The sequence below is a fragment of the Rutidosis leptorrhynchoides genome, chromosome 6 (assembly GCF_046630445.1).
Source record: "Rutidosis leptorrhynchoides isolate AG116_Rl617_1_P2 chromosome 6, CSIRO_AGI_Rlap_v1, whole genome shotgun sequence".
Taxonomy (NCBI): Eukaryota; Viridiplantae; Streptophyta; class Magnoliopsida; order Asterales; family Asteraceae; genus Rutidosis; species Rutidosis leptorrhynchoides.
In genome coordinates this window covers 68,648,699-68,662,021 of record NC_092338.1, presented here as the reverse complement: position 1 = coordinate 68,662,021, position 13,323 = coordinate 68,648,699, and the positions used below count along the sequence as shown (strand labels likewise).

At 34.0% G+C, this 13,323-nt stretch overlaps 1 protein-coding gene and 1 pseudogene across 1 annotated transcript; both read right to left on the bottom strand.

The window, feature by feature from the left end:
* Positions 1 to 1,537: 1,537 nt before the first annotated feature.
* Positions 1,538 to 2,676, bottom strand: LOC139853729 (uncharacterized). Its single transcript, XM_071843094.1, has 4 exons — positions 2,585 to 2,676; positions 2,393 to 2,507; positions 2,191 to 2,305; positions 1,538 to 2,004 (listed from the first exon to the last, which is right to left on the bottom strand). The coding sequence occupies exons 1-4, from the start codon at positions 2,671 to 2,673 to the stop codon at positions 1,538 to 1,540; spliced, it is 786 nt and encodes a 261-aa protein (XP_071699195.1). The 5' UTR covers positions 2,674 to 2,676.
* Positions 2,677 to 4,305: 1,629 nt separating this feature from the next.
* LOC139852154 (serine carboxypeptidase-like 18) lies at positions 4,306 to 10,649 on the bottom strand (annotated as a pseudogene).
* Positions 10,650 to 13,323: the final 2,674 nt, after the last annotated feature.

Below are 13,323 nucleotides of genomic sequence, written 5' to 3'. Positions count from 1 at the left end.
ATTTTGGTGGTGTTAAAATTCCTAGTATGCTAATGCTTTCCGGGTTTGTTGAGGGATCTTGTTTGAGTGGGAGCTCAAGGGAAGTCGAAGCTAGTGAAGATTCAGGACGAATTGGTTATACTAGAGCTTTCGTTACTTCAGGTAGATCTTCTTCAATGGCAACTTTGTTGCAATCGGCCGAAGAAGATGAACAAGATATTTTCATGAGAGTCACTGTTAAAGAAACATCTGTACAGTGGGAGTTGGCTCGTGGTGGAAAATCGGGTTTGTCAAAAGACGTGTGCGCGTATGTAGTCGGTGTTCCAATGGTGAAAGCAAAGGCGGTTATGTGGAAGATCAAGGGTGTGAATGCATTCTCACACGGTTGCCTTGATGGCATTGTCCACATGTTTGATCTACCGGGTGGTTTATTCTATGTTGGAAAGATAAATCGGGTGGATGTTATTGTGTACGGGTGGATCGCTTGGGCGATGGGGTTAATTGAGTCGGGTCGGACTCAAACGACCCGTTATCTCCTAGTGTAAGGAGATATGTGTCAAATCCAAAGAGTTGTTGTTGTTTGTGTTTTATTTTCTCAAGCAAGTAACATGGTGATCAAATTATAGCTCAACGGAAGGAGGTGTAATTAGTAGGTCAAAGTTGTTATTGTGGGATAATAATGTTTGAAGTCTAACAAGTAGCATTGAAGACCTTATATCGAAAGTCTACTCATCCGTGAGTTGAGGTGCGTGTTCTAAACGGTAATTGGAGGACCCAAATGGCGTTTGGCGGTGTGTAAATGGTATTTAATGTTCTTGGTTAGATTAGGCGAGTTTACGAAGATTGAGTTTGTTAAAAGTCTCCAAGTGGGAGATTTGTTGAGGTGTGGAGACATTTAAACAAAAGCTGAAGAAAAAAAAAAGTGCCACTAGAAACTGTTTAAACACTTGCACGGATTTTGCAGATTTCGGTAAGCGTGAAACAGAGCAAAACAGTGCAAAAACAGAGAAAAATGATGGTGCGCGGTGATGGTGCGCGGCGCGCACCCTGCGCGCACTAGGTGAAACTTGATCAGAAGGTTTGCTCGAAGAATCAAGAGTGCACGGCGCGCACGTTGTCTGGCAGTGAGCTGTCAGCATGTTGATCAACTTTTGCACATGGGATCCGTATTTGGTTGTCCAAGTTGTCACTTTAGGTGCATGTGGGCTACTTTACACCTTGTTTTAGAGCTGTGATCATGCTAATACAAGGGTGTAAAGAGGATCAAGATGGCTAGTTGATGATTACTTGAAGCATGCTTATGTATTCTTGTTCTCCTATAAATGTTCCTGATTATAACTCATTGTAAACTCACCACCACGAAATTTAATCAATAAGAACACTCTTTGGTTGGCCGTGGACTAAAGCAATCACAAACGATTGCATATAACCACGTTAAATTCCCGTGTTTTTATCATTCTTGCTTGTGTTACGATTATCACTATATTTTTCGTTTGTTGGAAGTGGGTTAGATAACTTGGGTTATCTTGTCTTGTTTGGGCTCACCTAATCGGGTTTCCTAACAGTCTACACCATTGACATAGTTCAAACCTTTTTCTATACTAGGAGCAGGACCCAACCTTAGAGATAAGTCACATTCTTGTGGTTCTTCGAAAGTGGTTTTCTTTAAACCGTTCAATGTGAATGATGTGTCAGGGTAATTCAGAACTTGCGACCTTATAGGCTCATTGACTTTCGCGAAAACTGATTTCCCGACGATAGTTGTGTTTGTACTTTGATCAGCAACCTGAAACACTTTCGGGTGTTGAGTCTGAAATTGGACACCATAATATAATGGATAAACCGAACAACCATTTAAAGAAGCTTCACCATTAACAGGTAGTGGTCTCTCATGATTTCGTAAGTTCAAATTTAGTCCATTTCTAGGATCAGGATCATGGATTTGTGAAGTTAAGTAGCTTCGGGTATTACTATATCTTTGACTTCTTGATATCTTTACTGCAACACACCCCAGATTAAGTGCAGCTGAACACCATCAACAAAAGTTAAGTTAAAACTTTATTTGAAACACATAAACAAGTTCTTATGAAAGCAACATTTAACTCCTTTTGAAACAAATATACAAGTTTTAGATTTAAACCAACATTTTAAATCCAGCAAACAAGCATTGTTTCAAGATTATGAATTTGAAAATGAGCATGGAATGATTACCTTCAACACAAGCAGGCAAGAATTCACCAGTTTCCATGCTTTCATCTTTCTTAATAATAGTATCAATGGCATCATTTAAACGGTCCCATAATGTCTCAGGGTCTAAGTATTCGGCCTAGTTTTGATTACAGATTCAGGTCAAGACTAATCACATTTCAATAACAATTCTACAGCATGATCAATGGATAGTAGTAAAAAGTACCTCAGAATTGGCTTTGGAATACAAAATTTCCTCTGCTTTAAACACAACTTTAGGCAACTTGTGCTGCCATTCTCTGTTTTTCTTAGTACCGCTACTATGGTTTTCATTGACAACTCTGATCGAACACATGGTGTGCATTATAATAAAACACATTAACAAGCTCAAAAAAAAAAAAAAAAATCAGAAAATTACCTAAATATCTGCTGAATGATTGAACCTCTAATGCGTTGATGATGATTACTATGCCAAGATCTCCTTACGCATTCATATGGTTTAGGCATCTTTACAAAAAAACCTTAAATTGAAGCAAAAACCCCAATTGAAGTGTGGCGGAAACTTTAGGGGCCGGGCCACTATCTGATTATGTTAATATGGGATTACAATATGTCAGGCATAAGGAGGACACTGTCTAGATAAATAGTGACATTCTTCTATTTGGTACCATCTTAAGTGTGTAAAATTTTGATTAATTTTTGTGGTACAATTTATTGATAAATAACTACCTATATAATGTTGTTGTTTAAAGTAAGTGGGTGTGCTTACATATCTAAATTACTATTATATTCTTACTTAAAATAATGAAAATTCAATTCATCATATAAATTTAAGGACATATTTATAAGTTTTATGATAAAAAATTTGTATGGATTAAAATTGATGTGTGAGTATCACCTCCCAGTAAGTAATGACGTAAGTTTACTTGCTTGAGTTGGTGTTGATATTAAGATATTTAATAGCATCTAGCTAGAGAGTATGAATATTGTATGGGTGATCATATATCTACAATCATTTTTACTTTATCCACCATAAATTATGTTTTAACATGTTGTACTGTATAATCTGTTAATGTACAGTTATAGCAGATGAAGTAAAAATGATATTGGATTTATCAATGACCATATTTTATTAGTTTCCGAAATTAATATTGACTCAAATGGCTGTTCATCTCAAATAAGGCGAAGGTTCGATTCTTGAATCGGCCACCATTTGTGCTTGGCGCTGGAACAGGGGTTGGTTCCGACCACACTTGCCTGGGACTGCACACGACCCGGTAGGCAGTTGGCATCCAAAGGGTGCACGGGGTTAAAGGTTCCCCGCCGATCTAACCTTTCTCATCTCAAATACCCTTAAGTTCTTTAGAAAATATATGAATATGAATTTAGTTAAATATGTACGATTATATCATCGACAAAAAATCGAAATTATAGTGAAGGTTGCGATTAAAATAGATAGAAAAACAATATATTTGCTTAAATTTTTTGGAACAAATTATGCAGACGGGATTTCTTCAGCCGTTTCAAATTTTATTGAAATGTTAGAAAAATTAACAAAATGAAAGATCGCATAGGTTCGTCAAAAAGTAAAAAATGAAAGTGATAACTAGAAAATAAACTCACATCAATAACACCAAACAATTAAATGAAAATATGTTTCAATTATTGTTCGAGAAATCAAAAATAGACCTAAAGCAGAAAACTCGGTTATAATCAAGCTAACAAACACAAATAACAAATATTAAATTTACACATGATTAAGGAAACCGAAAACAAATATTTAAGACGGACAATGTAATTAAGAAAATTCGAAAGCAAATACCTGAATTACACATATAAGAAACCAACGGCGAAAACTTTAATTTTTTACTTATCTAGTTTTTATTCTCGGGTAGGGGAAGGATTGTCTACATCTCACCTCCCCATACACCATTCAGGTGGTATTGGGTTTTGTTGTTGTTGTTGTTGTTGTAGTTTTTAGTTTTACAAATATTAATTAACTATGTTGTTGTTAAAGGAAAACTAGAAAGCTAAAAAATACAAGTAATTTAGAATAATACTTATCTTCATAGTGTTTTACAAATCATAAATCAAAGTAATTTGCGATATGCTTGTAACGTTATAACGTGTTACATAAGGTAATAAAAAAAACTTAATCTTTAGGATTACTAGTACAACTTTTTTTATGCTCTATGGAGCATTATGAACTATACTTATAGATCAAGTTCGAAACTTTCATCTGTATTTTTCCCAAATTGTCATGTGTTTTGGATCGTATACATAGAATTTTCTATTATAGCATAGCAGTACTACTACTTTAAAATGATTGTGGGCTGTTGCAATCCAGTACATAATACGTTTTCATTGAACATATGTAACTACGTACGTATGATTTGATTGGAAGCACAAGTAGACCACTGGTTTAGATAGGCCTATGAGAAAACCACCTTTGAACCATCTCAAAGCATTCTAGGGGTCTATTCTCTGGAGCTGTATGACTTCCTCCCTACAAAAGTGACAAGTTAAAATGAATTTTCATGTATCAGATTTTATATCATCCATATCTATTATATATTTATATGTTCCAAAACATAAGCTAACCTTTACGGTAGCAAATACTAAAGAATAGTTATTGTGGACATATGTCGTTTTAAATCCTCCGACTTGATCCTCATTAGTAAACCATGGTTCCCAATTACTATCTGTGATGGTCAAGTTAAGAGAACTTATCCAATTACGAGTACCGATATGTGGAACCGTCATATCATGATCCCCGCTTTTGCATTTGAAAAAAAATGATACAAGTGAGTACTAAAAAACACACATAGAAGTATAATGAAAAGGGAGCAAGAAACTGAGTAGTACCTGAATATCAAAGCTCTGCAATTTCTTTTAGTTAGCATTTTGTGGTACTCAACACTACTGAGAACATTGAACTCATATTGTGACTTTGAAGTATCATCACCATTGTAGTACCGCATGTCTACATTACATAGTAGTGTCTCATTAACCCTTCCCTGTGTATATTATAGCATCAATATTCAAGTTAGCTCATAATTTTGTTGGTTACGTAGGAAAATAAACCAAATGTGATGTAATGCTCATTATGAATGGGAAAAACCCATAAATATAACAAATGGGTAAACAAATAATGTTTTTCCTAAGGCTACCCAGTGAAGTAAAATAATAGATGTAGGTGCCCTATGGACCGTTTCTGACCCTTTGCCTAGTCACCCCTCCAATATATGTTACTATTTTGATAATTCCTAAAAAGGCTTGTAGAAAAAGAATCTCTTTTTCAAAAATATCCCAACTTGTTTTGAATATATTGAATCAGAATGGGTATATAATGATCAACAATCTTCCAATCTTCTGCAGACTTCACATTGTAGTCAAAGTCCATAGACTTAATACCTAAATTGTCAAACTTATTACTATGTTATGTGTGTGGATATGTAACAAATTACAACAACAACAACAAAACTCAATCTCACATAACTGAGGTATGAGGAGGTAAGATGTAGACAATTTTTCCTCTATCTTAGAATAAAGACAAGTCATTTCTCCATCCAAAGTAAAACACTCCAAAAGTAGAAAAAGTCATCCCTCTTAATGTTATATGGATAGAGAGATTGCTTCCGAATGAACCTCCGGCCAATAAGTAGGTTAAAAAATAATAAAAAATAAAGTGTGAGACTCCATGAAAAATGTAGAATCAAATTTTCATGGGTTTTTTAAACCTGCCTGAAGTTCAATTTAGGCTCTAAGCGACAGTCAAGTCGCCAATAAATCGACGCTTGCTGTAACAAATTATGATCAAATATGTATTTTGTATATTGAACTATCAGAACTTCTATTGTATCTATAAAACTTTCTGAGTATTGCTATTTATATGTGGACTGTTTGAATGGTACGTGTCGCATGGTAGCATATATAGATGATACCCTAGTCAAATTACATAAAAATAGTATTTGATACACAACAAATTTTCAGTTATAAATTTAAATATCATATTATACTTATCTGTTTATATTTATACTTATCATATCTTTACATTAAGTGCTTTCATCACATTTTCATCATTGGCCCAAAAAGTTGCAGATTCGTGTTCAGCCTGTCGAGGGAAGATTGCTAATGGTTAAATGCATGAATATCATTATTAGTCATTGAAGATATATATTCAACCAAATTGTTTTACTAATTTGATATAATTAATCTCAATCCTTGCAACTAATATTATTATTAAGTGGAAAAGTAAAATAAGGGAGGTAAACATTACGTAACATGGGGTATCCGTGATCAGAGATCGTGAAGGAATCATTTTAATCGGATTGGCCGAAAGGTATCTTGTGGTTCCCCTTCTAATCGGGCTTGTGCTACGAACTAAACTTGTTGGCTTACAGCAACGATCCAGAATGCTACCCAAATTAATGTCACTAATACGCTAACATTAGAAATACATAGTATTAGTTAGTGATAGAAAAATGACATGTGAAGTACATGCGTCAAAATGTAACAAATTATGATGATCACATATTACGTGTATTAAACTGTCATGATTTGTATTGCGCGTATCCAACTATTTTATACGCAGTATATAATTTGTCGGACGTCCATACAATTATATCGTTTGAGCACTTATTATGACATACAGAGTATATGACACTTACTTTGTTCACTTCATCAATACATGACATACACCGAAAATTGTTTGGATCGGCTTCTACATACTCGCCATGGCAATGCTTCGTTGTTAACTATTAGATATAAAAAAATCTATTGATACACATAGGACATAGTATTAAGAATAAACATAAGCAAACAAAACATTGTAGAATAGAATAGAATAGAAATTTATGTTACCTCAAATAATTCTTTGGGTATAAATGCCATATAATAGACATATTCGAGTCTAGAGTTTATGTCACCACTTTTATCCGTCAGTGGGTTTCCGATCATATATCCCTAGATAATTTTTTTTTTTTTTTTATAACAGAGGAAAAATATATAGGAGAGCTAGTAAGATACTATAAAAAAGAATTATATAAAGGTTTGATAAGTCGTAAATGTAAATAAGTTCTAAGGGTAAAGATGAATGCTATAAAAAATATTCCGTTTCTTCAGCTCTTCATTGCCAAAAGAAATCATATATCCCTAATTAAGGTATTCATTTAGCATCTCCAAGATAATTTTTTTCAAGAAGAATAAAAAAAGGAAAAATATTAACGACTTATCATCTGGGAAATAATCTATTTTTTGCCTAGACCGGTTATCGATCCGGTCAGCCACGATCAAGGTCAACTTCAAGGTTACTATGCATTTCAGAGGATCTGTCGGATATTTACCGTGAACACCCGGTTTATAACGCCATGCAACCGGCACAACCGGTAGCAACAGCACAACAACCTGTATTTACTATTTTAATGAATTGATCGATGAATATGAACCGTGCATAATATTTCGTCTACTTTTTTTTTTTTTTTTTTTTGCAAAAATAACGATAACATAAAACAAAGTCTTTTCATCAATAGATGAAAAAGACGAACAAAGATACAATCGGATCAAAAGCATTCGAAGGCTCGGAAGCAGAAAACGAACCCTATACTAAACAAAGATTAAGGTAACTAAACCCGAGCCTTGAACACCTGAATCACCAAAACGACCATGGTAGACAATCAACTACAAGAACCAAAACGAAAAACCCATATCTAAACAATAAAAAGCACAACTAACGCTAAAACAACATAACCGCTCTAACACTATTCGACAACCGTTTTACCTTTACCATCTAGTATTGATGTTCATTATGCTATTGTTTACTTGACCAAATATGAACGAAATTATAGTTTAATATCTCTATCTATCTATCAATTAACAATTTAACAATATAAACTAGTGAAATGACCAGTGAAACCACGAGTTTGTTTAAACGAAACAGTTTAATGATAGGTATTAAGTGAACGTAAATGCTAAAGTTATTTAGTTTAATGACCCGTGGAACCACATAGTCCGACTAAGAAACTCGTCAGCTGAACATTTCATCAAACACCTAAAATACATATTTAACAATCCACATCTAATCATAAGAGATAATATTTGTTGTCATTTAATTTTAAAAGTGTAAAGTAAAATATTAAAATACAAATGTTGAATTGGTTTTCTTCTGTCTAACTTTTATAACTTCTCGTACTCAATTAAAAATAATTAATTAAATAATATAAAATTATTTAAAATTATTTAATTTTAATAATTAAAATAATTATTAATAAGATTTAATAATAATTAATTAATTAATAAGATTTAATTTTAATTCAAAATTATGTAGATTAATGACATCACTCACCATGCTTAGATTTTTTTCTTTTTTTTTCGATTTTTTCTTAACAAATGAATTAACCTAATAATGACATCATCATTTTAGCAATATAATAAAAACTATAGATTAAATGAAAGCATCAACAAAAATTAGTAATTAATAGCGTCTCATTGTGCACTTACTTACCTTAACATTAACAATAGGCTGTAATCCTTCTTCGTTACCTTCAAAATGACAAAAGTAAAGATTGAACATTTTTAACAATTTTTCTAATCACGCTCATTGAGTCTTGTAAAAGATCGTAACCATCACTTTAAATTAATAAAATGATTACGTAAAAAACTTTTATACCCCATAACTACAACTCTTAGAGTTGTTATTAGAAAATTCAATATTTAAATATAACAAATTTAAATATAGGTCAAAGTATTTTCACCTACTTCGCTTACAAATTAATACAAAAATTTAAATTTTAAACAGCTAACGTATTTTTCTGATTTATATATGGGAGTGATTTAGCGATGAATACTAACATTTAGTCATTGTATCACTTTCATGGGAGTGTCACTATTTTAATACTTCACAAATTCTTACATTTGTATATTCGCAAACACTTTCAAATATATTTTCTAGAATACTAATATTCAAATATTACTGATTTTGGATATAATATTCATTAGTTAGTATCATAACCATAAAAATAATTCATCAATAATTCATTTTGATTAACATTAATCAAATCTCACTTATATTTCTGATTTGTATTAATAAAGTTAATATTAATCACTACGAATACCAAAGAACATTTGGTCTAGCGGTATCAAGATAACTCATCAATCTATGTTGTGAGCTCGAGTATCGCAGTGGATTATTCGTGATATAGGTGATTGCGTTCCGTTCCAAAAAATATTGCTGCGAATATTAATGATTTCCCTCAAAAAATGTGTCACCTCTAAATCTTTTCTTGTATGTGCATTAGTAAGTGATAACCTATTTTAGGCAATATAAATTATGAAAGATGTAAAAAAAAACATATATTGTACCTTTGTATAGCTCTTCGGTGATCATCGGAACAACAATTCCAGAGTAAGAAACTCCAGTAACATACATGGGATTATCAACAAACTTGGGATGATCCCGAATAAACTGCGCGCGTATTTAGTAATTAGAAACTAATTAATATCCAAAACAGAAGTACTATATGTTAATAAACTTGCACATAATTAGAACTTGCGGTATTCATAACCTTTCTTATAAATTCAGCAGTTTGTGTTGTTGATAATGTATCACTACTGTAAGCTGCTTCTGGAGTTGTTGTATACGAATATCCGGTTAATGTTGGGGCATCCAGATATATGATGTTTGCCAGCTTTGAAACTCAAAAAGTATTATTTTATTAGATTGTATATATGATAATTAATTAAATAGTTGGCATATAATCTAAATTGCATGTAAGTACCTTGGTCCAAGAATTTGGGTGCAACTCTAAAGATGGGAGACCATCTATGTAATCTCCGTTCTGTAGTTTCAGTGGACCTGAAACAACTTGCATTTTTATGCTTATGTACATTTTAAAATAAAAATCAAAAGGTCTTATAATTTTGACAATAAATCAATCACGGATCAAGTATCTACACCTTATTAAAATACCAGTCTAATTAAGTACTATTATAGTTTAACTATAAACTCTAAATTATATGGGATATTGAAGATATAGATGACTAGTGATGATGACATACCAATTTCAAAGAAGAAAGCATGCAGATTGCTACAACCAGGTCCTCCCGCAAGCCAAATGATGAGCGGATCCTCATTCGGGCTCCCTTCGGACTCAACGAAAAAGTAAAATAGCTGCACATCTTCATCTTCTCCTACTCCAATATATCTATACATGCATCCTCCAGATACGTTATCAAGCGCAACTTAATACATCTAACTAAATACATGCGTACGTACCCTGTTTCTAGTTTGAAAGGAAGAGGACCTTCATAGCCGGGTAAGTTTTTGACTATTGTCCGAGAGCCAATCAGAGTTGAGGAGGCCAAAAGGAGGATAAAAACAAACCTCATATACATAGTTTTCATTTTAATTGATTTGCTTCTGAATATGTATATATTGCTAGCTTTACTTTAAAGCTATTATAAAAATGTTCTTTGAGTTTATTACTAAAATTGTTGGGTTTTGTTATTGGGTTTCCAAATATGAGTAAGTATTAACAAGCCCAAGCCCAACAAAATTAGGCCCATTGCTTGGTTGACTTGGTCAAGCATAGGAGGGCATCTTAAAACATCAAGTTGCAGCTGTTTTTCATTATCAAGAGTGCAAGAGAGATCAAGAAAAAGAGTCAAAACCCCAATTCCCGTCTACAGTGACAGCAGGCCAGAAAACCTTCGATCCCCGGAGATCCGACCGTTGAATCTTCACAATTTTTGGACTGTGTCTTCCTGACATCAATGCCAACATTTTCAACCGTTGAATTCGTCTAATAAGGTCTGTAGGTCATGTTCTTGCTGCTGGAACAGAGAGCAGATTTTTGGGTGAGATAATTCCTCTTTTGTCTTTTTAGGTTGTTCATATACTTGTTGATTGTTGTAGTTCAAGAGTATGATGATGTTGTATACCTCTATATGATCTAGAGAAGACCTATTGTATTGTTCTCTTTGTTGATGATAGTGGAATTTAAGTGGCTTACGAGTCCCGTGGTTTTTACTCTCGATTTTGAGGGGTTTTCCACGTAAAAAGTCTCGTGTATTGTGTGTGCTCAATTATTTTGTATTTGCTGATTTGGGACAGAATTGGAGCTGATTTGTGGTGATTGTGGTATACCTTATTTGTTAGTTTTCTCACAGGTTCATATGGGTCGGGAAATGCTTGTCAAACGGGTTTGTTTCCGCTTTGTAGATTGCCCGTTGTGACCATTTTCCCATCAAATTGGTATCAGAGCTAGGTTATTTGATTTGACTTGTGTGAAAGATGGAAGCTAATACAAGTAAAATGATTAGTTTAAATGGTTCAAATTATCATGTTTGGAAAGGTAAAATGGAGGATCTTCTTTATGTGAAAGATTATTATTTGCCTGTTTTTACTGAGGATAAACCTGAGGAAAATTCTGATGCTCAATGGAAAATTTTGCATAGACAAGTATGTGGGTATATTCGGCAGTGGGTTGATGATAATATTGTGAATCATATTACTGGGGAGACTGATGCTAAAGCCTTATGGAAAAAGCTTGAGCAGTTATATGAACGAAAGACTGGGAATAACAAGTTGTTCTTAATTAAGCAGATGATGGCTTTGAAGTATCATGATGGGACTCCTATTACAGATCACCTAAATGCATATCAGGGTATTATAAATCAGCTTGCAGGTATGGGTATCAAGTTTGAGGATGAGATTCAAGGTCTCTGGTTACTTGGTACATTACCAGACTCTTGGAAGACTTTTAGGACATCTTTGTCCAACTCTGCACCGAATGGTACTATCACCATGGAATTGGCTAAGGGTAGTATATTGAATGAAGAGATGAGAAGAAAGTCACAAGGTTCCTCTTCACAGTCAGATATCTTGGTCACAGAAACGCGGGGGAGAAGTCATAGTAGAGGTCAGGGTAAAAGAGGCAATCATCGTAGCAGCTCACGCAAAGGCAAATTTGCTAACGTTGAGTGTTATAATTGTCATGAAAAGGGGCACACAAAGTGGTATTGTCCAAAGTTGAAGAATGAGAAGAAAAAGGCATATGACAAGAATAAACAAAAGAAAAGTGATGGTGGTGATGATGATAAGGTTGAAGTTAACGCTATCACAGATGAGTTCTTTGTTTGTATTGATTATGATATGATCAATCTTACTCATGATGACACGAGTTGGATTGTTGATAGTGGTGCTACATGTCATGTTGCAATTTGTAGAGATCACTTCTCATCTTACACTCCAGGTGACTATGGATTTGCTAGGATGGGTAATGCCGGGTTATCAAAGATCGTTGGTATTGGAGATGTTTGTTTGAAATTTGACAAGGAAATGGAGTTAGTTTTGCATAATGTAAAACATGTTCCGGATATGAGACTTAATGTTATTTCAACAGGCATTCTTGATGATGATGGTTATTATAACGGTTTTGGTAATGGTATTTGGAAACTAACTGTTGGTTCTATGATAGTGGGAAGAGGCAAGAAAGACTCAAGATTATACATCACGCGTCCGAAGATCATCCAGAACATTGTTAACGCAGTGGACAATGTTGATTCTACTGAGTTGTGGCATAAAAGACTTGGCCACATGAGTGAAAAGGGGATGTCTATCTTGTTCAAGAAGAATGTGTTATCGGGTGTTAGTGGTATTGATTTGAGTAAGTGTTCTCACTGTTTGGCAGGGAAACAGACCAGAGTTGCGTTTAAGAGTCATTCTCCTTTTCGAATGGAGAACGTACTTGATCTAGTTCATTCGGATGTTTGTGGGCCTATGAAGACTAGGACACTTGGTGGATGTTCCTACTTTGTTACATTCATCGATGATCATTCCAGGAAGGTGTGGGTTTATACCTTAAAGTCAAAGGATCAAGTATTTGAAAAGTTTAAAGAATTTCATATACTAGTTGAAAGGCAAACGGGAAAGAAACTCAAGTGTATTCGGACTGATAATGGCGGTGAATACATTGGCAGATTTGATGCTTACTGTAAGGAGAATGGTATTCGGCATCAAAAGACTCCACCAAAGACACCTCAGTTGAATGGCTTAGCAGAGAGGATGAACAGAACTTTGGTTGAGAGAGTTAGATGTTTGCTTTCACATGCAGGGTTGTCCGATTCCTTTTGGGGTGAGGCTTTAAATACGGCAGTTCA